Source organism: Chanodichthys erythropterus, chromosome 19 (assembly GCF_024489055.1).
Source record: "Chanodichthys erythropterus isolate Z2021 chromosome 19, ASM2448905v1, whole genome shotgun sequence".
Taxonomy (NCBI): Eukaryota; Metazoa; Chordata; class Actinopteri; order Cypriniformes; family Xenocyprididae; genus Chanodichthys; species Chanodichthys erythropterus.
In genome coordinates this window covers 11,533,651-11,549,420 of record NC_090239.1, presented here as the reverse complement: position 1 = coordinate 11,549,420, position 15,770 = coordinate 11,533,651, and the positions used below count along the sequence as shown (strand labels likewise).

Below are 15,770 nucleotides of genomic sequence, written 5' to 3'. Positions count from 1 at the left end.
GGCATTGAATTTTCCTTGCAACCTATAAGAGCCGATTAGCTACACAAGATTCTTTTGTACAATCTGTACTTGCATGACTGTGAATAAAGCCTGAAGATGAGTGTGTGCTGTCCTTGTCTGTCTTTTCAGAGAGTGCAGAAACTTATCAGAGACAGATTCTGTCCATTTTCAGCATAGCCATGGGGATCAGCTTGCTGGGAGTGGCTTGCATGGCTCTTTACTGCAAAAACAAGTGAGTCCAAAGTCCAAACCATCATCGGAAGCTAGAATAACATTGTTTCAACACAATAACAAGTTTAAGAGTTCATCAATTCATAATGACTTATACAGTACATCTTCTATGATGAAATGCTTTTAATTTCCTATTTTTTTTTTTTTTTAAATCATGTTTTAAAGAAAACAGTATTATTAAAAAGTTAGTTCACCCAAAAATGAAAATTATGTAATTTATTACTCACCCTCATGTCGTTCCACACCCGTAAGAACTTCGTTCATCTTCGGAACACAAATTAAGATATTTTTGATAAAATCCGATGGCTCAGTGAGGCCTCCATTGCCAGCAATAACACTCCCTTTTTCAATGCACAGAAAGCTACTAAAAACATATTTAAAACAGTTCTTGTGACTACAGTGGTTGAACCTTAATATTATACATTTTGTGCGGCAAAAATAACAAAATAGTGGCTTAATTCAATAATATCTAGTGATGGGCAATTTCAAAACACCACTTCATGAAGTTTTGAAGCTTTACGAATCATTTGTTTTGAATCAGTGGTTCGGAGCGTATATCAAACTGCCAAAGTCACGTGAACTATTGAAATTTTAAAACGCTTACGACGTAACGAAGCCTCGGTTACTGAAATCATGTGATTTTGGCGCTCTGAACCACTGATTCGAAACAAATGATTCGTAAGCTTTGAAGCTTAATGAAGCAGTGTTTTGAAAGCGAAAAAATATCTTGATTTGTGTTCCGAAGATGAACGAAGGTCTCACGGGTTTGGAACGACATGAGGGTGAGTAATTAAAGACATAATTTTCATTTTTAGGTGAACTAACCCTTTAAGTACTGTAATTTGGCATAATCTTTTATCACAATTTCTTAAAAAATCTTTTAACAAAACTAATTATCTGCTTATTTATTTCTTTTTTACATAAATGTCATTTGTCAAGGTCTGTAAAATCACAACAACCACCAAAAAATATGGAATAATTTGGCCTTTTCATGACAAGGCAAGGGTAGTTCAGGTTGTAAAATGTAATATAATGCAACCCCCATAGAACATAATAAAAACATTTTATTAAAAATTCATGATATTTGCTGTAATAAAATTACTTTTCATTTAAAAACTTTTTTTTATGTAATAAGATTATATATTTTATTATATGTTTTTAAATATTTGAAATCAACATTAATACAAAAGGTATTTGAACTAGATTATTAAAAGATTTTTGCTTTCCTCTTTTCTGTCATTGGTATTTCTCATTGATTTTCTCATTTCTCAATAAAATTGAGTGTTTTAAAAATGTATTAACACTTTGCAGGAGACAAAGAGAGAAGCATCGAGCCCATCTGACCGAAATTCGCAACTTGAGGGACTGTACTGTCAACGCCTCGGGTCTCATGTCTAAATCCAGCCCCAGACTCGAGAGCACCCTCCAGCTTCAAAAGGTGACATCTCACAGCTGCCGTTAGTTTGTTTCTGGGAGCAAATTTGCATGATGTCCACATTTGTGCTGACAGTGCGCATAATGATCACTTATCCAAAAAAAAAAGCCTGCATCTCCGCACCCATGTGTATACCAAATATATACGTGCACGGTCAGAAATCAAGCCACCCACGTGTGCTGCTATGGAGATTCGAATAAAGTCCCCTGTGCATAACAGTCACCAGTAATGAATACAATTGGCCAGCAGGCAGCTGGAGGAATGATGCCCTCCACGGCTTTACTGCTTTCCCACCTGCTCCGAAGATCCCTCAAGCTGACAGAAATAACATTGCATGCAGCTTAGGGAGCAAACACTGCATCTATCTGTTGCTACAGTCAAAGGCAGCCAGCCACCTAGCTGATGAAGAACTGGATTAATAGAGTTGCATTATCCAAACTGGAAGATCAGTCTCTCTCTGGTGCCACTTGGCGGTTCATTCTCATCCTGTTCACAAATGTTGACGGCTCATGTTCCCATGTGCACTGTCAGGTCCAATGAGAGCAAAGAATCAAGCCTCAATAATTCCCAATGGTTTAACAATTCCTTGCAGATGCTTTTATAACAAAGTAATTTGTACGAAAGTGCATATAGTGCATAAATGGCACAGGGTGTAGCGTATCAGATCAGTGTCACTCTTGTTAATCCAAGCATGCACGGAAAACCTTTAATTGGAGCGGTTATATAATCGTCACAAAAATCTGCTGAGCTAGCAGCAGATGACTATAAAAATTAATTTAAGAAGAGGTTGAGGGGGGAGCTCCAATCTTTTCTTCAGACTTGAATTCTGCATGTTTCATACCCCCCCACCCCTCCGGAAAGTTTTTTTTTTTTTTTTTTTTTTTTTTACAGCAGCAAGTACTTCTGTTCTGCTTCTCTTGCTCTGAGTTTTCTCACACTGCTAAGGCGATGAAAGGGTGGTCAGAAATCATCCAGTTTTCTTGTTGGAGAGAAGAACAATGCTAACAGGTCCCCAAGGAAGCAGCCGTGTTAGAACGACATGGTTTTTCAGCTGTAAGGCCCCAAACTAGTTTAAAGTCAAACTCAATCGTTTTAATGATGTTCCACAGGACAGACGGTGGGAGGGAGATTTCACTAACTGGAATAACTGCATTATCAACTGTCTTTTCCTGATCAGGAAACATTGGGGGGCATGGGATACTTATTGCGGGCTGCTCTCGGGATTGCTGGGTTGTTGCAAGATAATGGCTTTAATTTTAAGAGGGGACAGAAAAGGAATTAATTAATGTAATCTTGTCTGGAATTAATTCCTGACTGGGGTAGCGGAAAAGGGAGGATGTCTCGCTTAATATGCAGTTTAAATGTAAAGTCTAATTAAAGTGGCTTTCCCTCATTGAGGGGCCTGTATATCACAGACTGAACATCTAAAAACGGCCTCTCTTCAGAGTTCATTGTCCCTTTATTTAGATTTTTTGTGTGTTCCTACATTTATCCGTCTGTACAAGTGAGGGGAAGTGAGATAAGATGCTGCTGTACAACACTAAAGTAATCATATACGTGTCATTTACGGCTGGTCATGTGCACAGCACTTCATTAAATAGCTTGCGGCAGGGATGTGGATAATACAGAGAAAGCATCTCTAATTGCTGAGCAGGAGTTTTCATTTTGTTAGCGTGTGTTATAATGGGTGGCAATCCGGCGCTGGAATTATATTTTAATGTTTTGCTGAGTGGTTGTTGCAGTTGTCATCATTGGTGAAAAGCCAGTCCGTTACAGTTAAGTCATAAAACAAAATTCAAACAAATGCATTCCCATTTCTCATATAACTACCGTTCAAAAGTGAAAGAAAGAAATGAATGCGTTTATTCAGCTAGGATGTATTAGATTTATCAAAAATAACAGTAAAGACATGTATGCTGTTGCAGATTTCTATTTCAAATAAATAAGTTTTCTTTGTACTTTATATTAATCAAAGAATCCTGGAAAAAAAAAACAGGTTTCCACAAAAATATTAAGCAGCACAACTGTATCAACATTGATAATAATAAGAAATGTTTCTTTGAGCACTAAATCAGTATATTAGAATGATTTCTGAAAGGTCATTACTGAAAACTAACTTTTTTTTTTTTTTTAATTATATAATAACATTCTTTTTATTCAGCTTTGGTGAGAATAAAATATTTAAAGTCCTCTTGTAGCCAATAATTTTTTTTTTTATTAATTTTTTTTTTTTTAAATTAACTCATCCCATTCACCATTCTGTTCATCAGACAGCATACTTACAAACGCTTTGAACGTCAATGGAGAAAGGCATATAGGTCATCATAACGTTGTGATACACATCATACAACCGCTATATTGCTAAATCTACCCACTGAAAACTATACCAGGATAACCTGGCTTCTCTTGAGACCCCTCTGCTTTGCAGCATAGTAATGATATGCTAAAGCCCACCCCCACTTTGACGTGATTGGTTACAAGGTAGTTTGTGATGTCACAAACAGTGATTTCAGATCACTGCAGTTTAAAGAGAAAATACTCTTAAGACTTATGAATTTCCACATGGTTTGTCTTAAAGCATATTAAAAACACCATATAGACATATAAACAACATTAAAAATTAATTTTCACCACACGGGGACTTCAAAAATTGTATTGGCCCCAAACATTTAAACTGTAGTGTACATTCACTGCAGTTCAGCTGCAATGGAGTTATTAAAATTAGTTATATTAGGACGAACCCTGAACCAAGTGTGAAAAACCTTACTGCTGGACTAAGTCATATGATCCATGCATTCATCCACTGACCTACAAAATCCTGGCCAGACACTGGTAGATACAAGAATGAAGTTGTCCAATTAAATGTCACAAAATTATTCAGGCATGTGAATTCAGTTTGAAAAAAGTGTTAGCTCTCTCAACCCTGTGTTTAATGATAGCTTAGTGAGTCAGTGTGCTATTAAAATTGTTTTAAAATGATTCTATGGACACTTCTAATCACTAATGTTACGTTTACATTTCAAGTTTGACTAGGGTATGAACAAATGCTCTACAGACCTGGTCTTTTTAATGAAAACCATAAAAGAAATTATTTTTGCATAACCTAATTAATATTCATGAACTGAGCCTTTAAAATTTCACGACATCACAGCCAGCACTTCTGTCACTCATCCAGCTTTCTCACTTTCTAACTTTCACTTTGTTGACACCCAAGAAACATTCACGCATGGATAGAAAGTCATGAGTCATACATGCGTAGAAGTGAGGTCATCCATTATATAGTTCTGTTCGCTTGACATAATATCTTTTATTTCCTGTTCGTTTTACAGACCAGAAGAGCCCATGGTTTCTCCTCTCCACAGGCGGCCAGCATAGTTCTCGGCAGCTCTAAAGTCTCCCTACCAAATCATAATCGCAGTCTCTCCATGGGGAAGCGCTGCAGGTACTTTCCCAGAGCTTCACATCTATTGTAAAACTTTTGACACTCTGTCCCTCTCCACAGAAGAGAAAGCGACGGAGGGAGAAATTTAATCAGCTCTCAATATGGCACCATATGTTAACGTCAAAAATTCACCACTTAAAATAATTATAATAATTGTAATTGGTAACAACCATAATTAGCATTTCTGAATTATGGTGGAATATTTTTTTTCCACAGTAATAATTTACAAACATTGAATTATAGAAAGAATCTAACAACAGGGACTGAATTATTTCTTTTGAATTCTAGCATTTGAGCCTTGTGCTAACCTAAGGCTGTTTTGTATAAAATCTTTGAAATAATCTGTGATTTTTGTCTTCTCACTTTGGAAACTTTTATATGTTTCTACAGAAGCTGCTCATTCTCCTCAAGCCCCGCCCTAAAACACAAGATAACCAATTATCGAGCTGTCTCAAAGTGGACCCCGCCCATCTCTAGAGCGGGCCATCACCTCAGTGGAGGATCTCGAGATTCTCTTCATTCCTATAAACATCTGCAGGAGGTGGAGGTCAATGAGGTGATGCCACAATCTTTGAGAAGGTGAGCAATAAAATCCAACAAAATGTCAGGTTGCCTTTGGCTTGCTTAGTTGGGGACACTTGACATTTGACTTGACATTTGATATTCAACAGTGCTTTGATCTGCCAGCATTGACACTATTCTTTAAGAACTGCTGTGCAGCCAAAATTATATACCAGTTATCAATGTAAAGCTGCTTTGACACAATCTGCATTGTAAAAAGCGCTATATAAATAACGGTGACTTGACTTGACTTGTAATCATATGACAAACACACTTGCAATGATTTATGTTTTTGAGCTCTAACTGCAACACTAAGCACAGTGTTGATTATTTTGATCAGATTCTTAAGGGTTCACAGACTTCATGGGTGTTTGTTTAACTACTGCCACTTTTATGTTCTAGAATTTATTTATATAAAAACGGACAGATTTCAACTTATTTTTATTTCCTTTTAATTATATGACAGCAATTAAAACTGTCTTGGAAATCTTTTAACATGTCTTTATTATTTATTTTTGCAATTTAAATATGTTTATGAATATATTTTACTACCCTTGTTTTAGACCAGACTTTCAACCTTAAAACATAAAAATATTAATTACACTGTTAAAATTGATTATCATTACAATGGATGAAATAAACCAATCAGGCTGTACTATTGTCAAATTACGCAAAGAAGGGAATTGTGTATATTAATGATACATAAACGGCGATAAACATATATATATATCATTTGAAATGTGATGTTCCTGTGATGCATGTACAGTTCAAAAGTTTGTGGTTTGGAAAGAAATAAATTTATTCATTAAGGGTGCATTAAATTAATCAAAAGTGACAGTAAAAATGTATACTGGTTTCCACAAAAATATTAAGCAGCATATTAACCATTTTCAAATGACAATAAGAATTACTTGATGACCAAATTAGCGTGGAGTAATGGATGCTGGAAATTGCCATCACAGAAATAAATTACATTTTAAAAGATTAAAATAGAAAACAATTATTTTAAATTGTAATAATATATCACAATAGTACTGTTGTACTGTATTTTAAATAAAATAAACACAGCATTGATGAGCATTAGAGACTTCTTTCAAAAACATTTACAAAATCTTATAGACCACAAACTTTTATTCATTGTTAGTAGACAAAAATAAGGTTCAATGGACCAAAGTTCCCCATAATTGAAGAAACACCTATTTATGTTAAGGATAAAGACCATAAACACTGAATTATTTCATATAGAACTGGTCTAGAACCAGATCCTGAGTCAAGTGAGATTTCTACAGAACATACAATATAGAGTCAGAAAGCAAAATTGGATTTCATTGACAGAGCTCATGGCAGGAATAATGTCCTTCAGTCAAGTTAGTAGCACTTAAAGGGTTAGTTCAATTAAAAAATGAAAATTCTTTCATCATTTACTCACCCTCATGTCATTCCAAACCTGTGAGACTTTCATTCATCTTCAGAACACAAATGAAGATATTTTTGATCAAATTTAACCAATTTCTGTACTTTACCTGCGTTGACAGCTATGCAACTATCACTTTACTGCTTCAAAAAGTTTGTAAAGAGATCATAAAACTAATCCATATTATTGAGTGGTTTAATCCAAATTTTCTGAAGAGACACGATTACTTTATACGATTGAATTTAGGCAGTTATGTTAAACGGAAGCTCAAGCATGTTCGCTTGATGTGCAAGAACCAATGAGGTTCATTCTCATGTGTTACACAGCACATTTGAACTTCCACTAAAAAAAAAATGAGGTTTGTTCTCGCACATCAAGCAAGTACGGTTGAGCGTCTGTTTATGTTCGCTGATCAATGTTTATATGTGAATAAAAGCCTTAATTCAATCTGTTCATCATATAAAGCAATTGAGCAAATTTCTTCTAAACCACTCAACTCATATAGATTACAATCTCTTTATGAACTTTTTAAAGCGACAATGTGATAGTTGCATGGACTGTCAATGAAGAGAAATTTAAATTATCTTCATTTGTGTTTTGAAGGTGAACAAAAGTCTTACGGGTTTCGAACGACTTGAAGGTGCAAACTGTAACTGATGACAATTTTTCATTTTTGGGTGAACTATTCATGCCAAAAACAATAACTATAAAGATAACTATAATGATGATAATTATAATAGCATTCACACCAACAGATGGTAACGTTCTCTTTTTTTATGCGCACAATGCTGTTCTGTCGTCTGTCGCTTTAAATGCTCGAGCTCTTTAAAGCAGGATGGATTCTGATTGGCTGTCATTGTTTTTATCATTCATCTGCTGGAAAAAAAAAGTTCTGAATATGATTCCAACTATATAGCTTCTTTGTGCCATTATCGTTATAGTTGTGGTGTAGACTGCTATTCTTTTATTTTTAGAACAATTTTTAGAACCATATCTTTATCGTTATAGTTATCGTCCTTGATGTGAACAGGCCTTTGCTCTTGAATTTCCAAGCAATGTTCTCATTACCATGCCAACTTGATCCAGCTTCACAGTGACTTGTAAACTCTGCTCACTGCCAAACTCTCTCTATTTGACCTATTTACATAATTTACATTCTTAAACAGTGTAGCTTTGAGCTTGGAGACTCATTTAAGGGCTGTGATCAAGCACATACGTACTAACACACTTACAGAAGGGGGGTTTTCTTTTTCCCAGTGTGTCAGCAGCAGGGAACTCTGTGGGTTTTTTTTTTTTTTTTTTATGGTCTGCTGGGTTAGTTTGACTTTTGCTTAATTAATTTAAGCTCGTGTCTGAAAGCACAACCAGTGGGTTACCCCTCTACAAGGGTCCACAGTATTCAGCTATTGTTATTATTGTTCTTGATTAATTAAATATTGATAAGCCTTTCTGAAGCTTTCTCAGGCCGGTCTTGGCCGGCCCAGAGAGAGACAGGCTGGGGCTGAACTGACCTATTTCTAGACTTAACAGCTTTAAAACACCAACACCATCCCTGAACCTCTCTCTTGTTGCCATGGAGACACCCTCCAGTCTAATGGAGGAAAAAAAAGAAGTGAGGAGAGGGGGGGGGGGGGGGGGAGTTGGGCATGAAGAGCTTGCTTATCCCCTTCACTATGACAGCAGGACCCCCACAGAATGTTGTCAGTTTTATATATATATATAAAAAAACCTCTGCAAAGACACATATTTACCTGTCAGAGATGAAATATGGATTGAAACTGTGTGTGCCATCGGTGCAGTTATATTTAGATATTGTTTTGATTTGCTGAGATCTGCCGGATTAACCTGCAGCTAGAATACACTTTTAATACCCATGCATTGTGTTACAGGGCTCAATTATTTAAGCCCTGTTATTTAACAGTCTTTGATGTTAGACAATAACTCAGTGGTTAGATGAGATGGGGTTTCTGGGAAGTGACAAAACATACCTTTTTATGTGTCTGATTTGGTATTATGCAAAACTGTATTTAAATGTCATCACATCAAGGTTTAGATGAGAGGGTGATAATTGTGCCAGTTTGAACCTCAACATTGAGAAAGCCACTATGATTTTACATCTGATAAACCCTAGATAAACCACTCGGGTCACAACGCAAGATCTGAGTGTTACTCCATAACAGTCTCCCAGCAAAAAAGCAAAAGATGTTTTGGTTTTTCACCACAAGGTGTGCTGGATTCGATAAGAAGTCCCCTCCTGCAGATCAAAACCATAGCCAAATCAAGTAGCGTGGTCTTCATAAACGCATAGGTCTGGGTGATACACAGGCTTTGATAAGAATGGCTTAAATCTATGATAAAGCTTTCAGAATAGAGATAGTTCTCAGCATTAAGGTCAGCATTAAATTCAGTCTATTTTCTAAATGCATGTTATAGATGTTTTTGTGAACAATTCATCCATACATTTTTTATTTTTTGACTTTGTAATGTGTAATCAAATCTAAGAATTTGCTAATTAGCCCCGCCTCCACTCACTCGCATGAGCTCAGAGATCCACTTGGTTAACTTACTGAGGTAAACGCTGCACAATAGTATCGCTCTTTACATCACTCGTCAGACACAGAACGGTAATTAATATGTTTAGCCTTTTGCTTGACTACATTATCAGACAGCTGCTAATAATGTGTTGCTAATTTTACAAACCATGTTCACGTTCGCCATCTCAGAGTCAGACAGCTGCCTTCTGAAAATCAGTATCCTTATAAACGCTTTGAACAGCTTAGAATGTCAGTGGAGAAAGGCATATAGTTCATCATAACATCGTAATGTACATCATACACCGCCATATTGCTAAATCTACCCGATTTTTCATATCAACAGAAAAATATACCAGGATATATTCTTTTAAGACTCCCCTGCTTCAGAGCGGTCACGGTTAATGATATGCTAAAGCCTTCTGGCACATTGATGTGATTGGTCAAGGTAGTTTGTGACATCACAAACACAAGCGATTTCAAAATGTGCTTTTTTTTCACTGCAGTTTTAAGAATAAAATACTCTGCAATGGTGTTGACTTATGAATTTGCACATGGTTTGTCTTAAAGAATATTAACAACAGTCATAAAGCATATAAACAACATTAAAAACTTGATTTTAAAATGTGAGGTTTATCATTTTATAAAACGTATTTTTTTGTCAGAACTTGTTATTTGAACAATATAAAGTTGTTGAAATTGTCGTTTTTACAGTCATTTTATGGTTTGCATGTTACCATATATCTTCCTCTACCCAACCCATAAGATATTAATTTGATTTGCACAGGTCTTAAAAAAGGTCTTAAAATTCAATTTGATTTTAAAAACCCTGCAGATACCCTGCCACAGGCACACAGCCCAAGCTGCAGATTATACAAAATTACACTGAGATTCAAAATTCCCACCACCAAATAATTTGCTGTGATTGTTTTTTGTTTTTTTGTTAGGCTATAAAATAATTTTCACTACGTTCTCAGTGGCTAAGCACTTTCTTTCATATGTAACGGACAAAATCAATGTTATGGATAAAGAGATGTTAAGTACTAATTCCCTTGGTTTCTCGCTCTCTAGGTGCCAGTCTCACTCGGACAGCAATCAACAAAGCCGTTGCAATTTGAATATGCAAATAATGCTTTCCGCCCATTCGAAAGGAAAGATGGGCTACACCGATGTTCCGTGCACACGTCTTGACCAGGGAACGACCTTTCCTCCCCCTTCTTTCCGAGCCCACTCCGTACCCATTATCCCCTCCGTTCAGGGACCTGATTTCGGGGATGGGGGCAGGAACAAGCTGCACAACAGGGGTAGGGGAGCTTCCAGCTACAACCTAATCAATCCCGAGGCTGTGGCAAATTCCAGCCGATCACTTGCCAGCTCCTCCGCGATGGTGCAGGATCCACAGACACTCACCTGCTCCGAGTCTGCACTGATGTCAAGGGGCCAAATCAAACACAAAAGCCTTGTTACCTACACAACGGCCTTGGGATCAGGCACAAGCTCTAGGAGAGCAAAGACTGTAATTTCTATGACCGTACTGGGATCAGGGGCGAAAACCACACAGTTGGCCGCCAACCTGCTGTCTAAGGCTACCGGAGGAGAGGAGGAAGCGCACCAGGGGGACGGTTTTCAAACCCCATTTGTGGGGGACGAAAAAGACAGCTCCTTTTCCAGCGGGGTTAGAGGTGTGGCCTTCCTCACATATCCCAAGAGCTGATTGGATAAATGAAAAGATTGCTTAGGAAACTCCATGTTGGCGTGGATGGGGCTGCGACGTCCCCGCTTGTGCAAGACACTTACTTTTGGAACTATTTTACTGCATTGTGAAGTACTACAACTACTGACAACTGAATTTGAAACACTGCATTACTGACGACACAATGTGAATAGATGCGAGAGAATGAAGACTTTGGTGGGATGTTGATCTAAAGAGGTACTGAGAAGGATTTATATGCCACTATTTAACAAAAGCTTCAATTTAGAAACCAAATAGTGTGTCATCTCAATGTTGTTTCTCTACTGTAAAGAAGAAAAAATATAATAGATGTCAAAACTATATGTATGTCATATATTCCATGTATATGACATACCGAATGACGAAAATAAAGATGCAAAACATGGTAATGCAGAAGCTTTTTTTCCAATAACTGCTGTTCTATAATCTCAGCCCAGCTCTGTCTTTTTGTCTGTTTTGCTTGAGATCTTGAGAAGAAAACAGCAGTTTCTGAATAAAATCTGAATGTCACCCTGTCATTTGATCAGAGAGTATCTGCCCGTAACCGTGCGATCGATGTTGTGTATCTCACACCTTCTGTTTTTAGCAGAGAGCTCGCTGAGCGCCACAGCCAGGTATCTGCAGCTATCCCCTGAAACGATCCAACGAACGTGCTGAACGGAGACAAACCGGCAGAGTCACTGTCTGTCTCCATGGCAACAGAGATCGGCGGAGTCGGATGCGGCAGACTCTCTATCCAACAAGACCATCAACGGATTTAATCATTTACTTGTTTATCTCCTGTGAAAGTAGCTCTTGCTAATTAAGCCCAGACTCATTATTTTGCATCAGCTATTTTGAAACCGCAAAAGAGGAGCGGGAAAAAGTTTCCTTAACTAGCTCATTTCTTTTTTCAGGTGAGGGTGGAATTAATCAGCAGAAAGATTAAAGCACGGTGTCATTGAAGTCTCTCGTCGTGTTTACCTCAAACGAGGGCAACACTGGCGAATCGCACCTCGAACGCTTTATGAATTATCGGGCTAATTTCCTGAGCGTGAGCCACAGCGTGAGTTGACATTATAATCCAAACAAGAAGAAAGAACGCAACCGCTGGCTGTCTGCGCCAACAGTTTCTTCCACTAGAGCCCCACAGAAGCAACATTTGGCACTTTTTTAATTAATTCGCAGACAAACATATTTGTTTTCTTCTCGTACACTGTGTCTCTCTGCAGATCTTGTGTGAGCCATTGGCTTTGAAACACATAATGAGCGATCCTTTCATTTTGTGAGAACATTACACATGTTCATCCAACAGCTTAAAATTCAATCTCAAATCAATCTTGGCTCCGGTGGGAGAAAGCCACGATGTAATGTACAAATAGCTGGAGTCCTGTGTGCATCATGGGTTTTTTTGATAGACCAAACACCACATCCCTGTGCTATTGCATATGCTTGAGTTTCTGAAGAGCAGGCCTATTTCTCCTCTATGCTGATATATTAATAAAGGCAGGATGTTTCTTCAGGCAGGCTGCTGACATTAGAGAGAGTACAACAGCACAGAGCAACAGGGGTAGACCAACAGATGCTGGTGGGAAATGAGTGCAGAGCTGAACACAATGTAGACGCAATGAGGGCAGTGGGAAGAAGTGAAACGTATCTGTCACCTGGAATGAGCTGCAGTAACTTCTAAATTATACTTTCCGCAGCACTGTACCTTTGGTTTGTCTAGTTATATATATATATATATATTTTCTGATTTGTCTGAAGAATTCACTCTCTCTAGACAGTTCGCACTGGCCCAGAATAAAACTCGTGGGTAAAACGTATACACCCGGTGTCACAGACGAGGCTTAATCTAGTCCCAGACTTTTTTAATGGAAAGCAACTTGCACTGACATATCTTAAAATATGTCAGTAGTGCCATTGTTTTTTCTCAAGAATGTTTTCTAGGACATGTTTATAAAAGCTACTTAAATGTCCTAATTAGGCCTAGTCTAAGTCTTGTCTGTGAAACCAGGCCATAGTATTATAACTGAAACACTCACAATTCTACTCACAGCCCAAACCAAAACAAAAGATGCTTTCTGATGGATGACTAGTTGTTTTCATTATTCAATAGATAAGAGATAATGAACAATGAGTGCATTCAGTTGTATGGTAGATAAACACATTGCTTATTTTAAATAGCTGCGAAGGATGTGAAGAACTTCTCATGTTTAAAAAACAAACAAACACATTTTATATTACAAATGGGATGCTTAAGCAATATCACTTGCAAATCAGTGCAATCTATGGTGAAATGGAAGTCATTTGCACTGTATTTTTATCATATGAAAAATGACACAAAATGTGATTATTGCTAACCACATTAACCATTTATATATAAGGCACATACGGTATATATTTAGCTAGTGCTGTTCTTTGTTTACTTTAAGTATCGATACCATAATGGTGTTAGACGCTGCACTGTCATCTATTGACATGGTTCAGCATGATCATCTCTTGAGTTTTATGTAAATGACACTGATACTAGTGAATTTTACACAGTGGTCTACACAATGATTATCTGCAGGTCAGAGTAATGGGTGTTCAGAAAGGTCTTTACAGTTGGTCGTGAAAGCTGCCTGTTAGGGTGTGTGGTATTCTGACCTGCAGCTATCTCTGTCTCATTAACTCCCTTACCTGTTCAACAACAAAAAAGGAGCAACTTTTTTCAGAAAATAGTGTAGAAATAATTTTCTGTAGGCCTATTGATTTTAATGAGGGGAAGAACAACATTCCCATGAAGCATTGCAAATGACTATATATATATATATATATATATATATATATATATATATATATATATATATATAATATAGGCCCACTGTATAAATGGCTAAAATGCATAAAGTTTTTTTTAAGTTTTTTTTAAGTTAAAAAGGGTGTCACGTAAACAGCACCTAAAACTAAAACCATATAAAAAAAACTCACCACTTCAACTGGTTGAGAAAGCAGAATTTCTCATTTTCATTTACAGTTGCAAGAAAAAGTATGTGAACCCCTTGCAGAATCTGTGAAAATGTGCACATTTTTTTACGAAATAAGAGAGATCATACAAAATGCATGTTATTTTTTGTTTAGTACTGTCCTGAGTAAGATATTTTACATAAAAGATGTTTACATATAATCCATAAGACAAAAAATAGCTGAATTTATTCAAATGACCCCATTCATAAGTATGTGAACCATTGATTCTCAATACTGTGTGTGGTTACCTGATGATCAACGACTGTTTTTTTGTTTTGTGATGGTTGTTCATGAGTCTCTTGTTTGTCCTGAGCAGTTAAACTGAGCTCTGTTCTTCAGAAAATTCCTCCAGGTCCCAAAAATTCTTCAGTTTTCACCCATATTTTGCATATTTGAACCATTTACAATAGTGACTGAATAATTTTGAGATCCATTTTTTCACATGGAGGACAACAGAGGGACTCAAACACAGCTATTAAAAAAGGTACAAACTGATGCTTCAGACGGAAACATTGAATATGCAAATGCATTAAGAGTTGGGGGTGAAAACTATTAAACAGGATGAAGAGGTCCCCATTTTTCTGATTTCACTTGAATATCATTTATTTTTATTTTATTTTTTTCATTTAGCACTGCCCTTCGGAAGCAACAGAAGACACTTAAATGTTTCCCGGAAGACAAATTAAATACAATTTACCTTGATCTTCAAATTCCGAATGTTTTCACCCCCTATCTATTCTATCTATTAATGCATCGTGTTTCCTTCTGGAGCATCAGTGAATGTTTGAACCTTTTTTTAATAGTTGAGTTTGAGTCCCTCATTTGTCCTCAGTGTGAAAAGACGGATCTCAAAATCATACAGTCACTGCTGGAAAGGGTTCAAATATGCAAAACATGCTGCAAAACTGAAGAATTTTTGGGACCTGGATGATTTTTCTGAAGAACAGAGCACAGTTTAACTGCTCAGGACAAATAAGAGACTCAAGAACAACCATAAGGTACCCACACACTAAGAATCAATGGTTCACATACTTATGAATGGGTTTTTTTTTTGTTTTTGTTTTTTGTCTTGTGGATTATATGTAAACATCTTTTATGTAAAATATCTTACTCAGGACAGTACTAAATAAAAAATAACATGTATTTTCTATTATCTCCCTTTTGTTAAAATAATTTTCATTTTCACAGATTCAGCAAGTGGTTCACTTACTTTTTCTTGCAACTGTAGTTTAAGCTGATCTACTAAAATAACTGAAATAAAAAAGTATATAGAATTTTTTTTTAAATTACTAAAACTTTGAATAAAATTAAAATGAAAACAGAAAAAAAAAAAAAATTGAAGATAAAAAAATGTTGCCAGCCAGCACCATCATAGTCACAAAACTTTCATGGCCAACTTTTCATTTCAACTTTCAGTATATCAAAAGAAATAAACG

The 15,770-nt window shown here is 36.6% G+C and overlaps 1 protein-coding gene across 1 annotated transcript in view; it reads left to right on the top strand.

Annotated features, from left to right (window-relative positions):
• The window catches only part of nrg3b (neuregulin 3b), a 173,633-nt gene extending 161,915 nt beyond the window's left edge, over positions 1-11,718 (top strand). The window contains exons 5-9 of the mRNA XM_067370024.1: positions 130-232; positions 1,543-1,669; positions 4,996-5,108; positions 5,499-5,687; positions 10,686-11,718. Coding sequence (XP_067226125.1) covers positions 130-232; positions 1,543-1,669; positions 4,996-5,108; positions 5,499-5,687; positions 10,686-11,328 — 1,175 coding nt within the window. The 3' untranslated portion in view covers positions 11,329-11,718. The remainder of the gene's footprint in view (positions 1-129; positions 233-1,542; positions 1,670-4,995; positions 5,109-5,498; positions 5,688-10,685) is intronic.
• Positions 11,719-15,770: the final 4,052 nt, after the last annotated feature.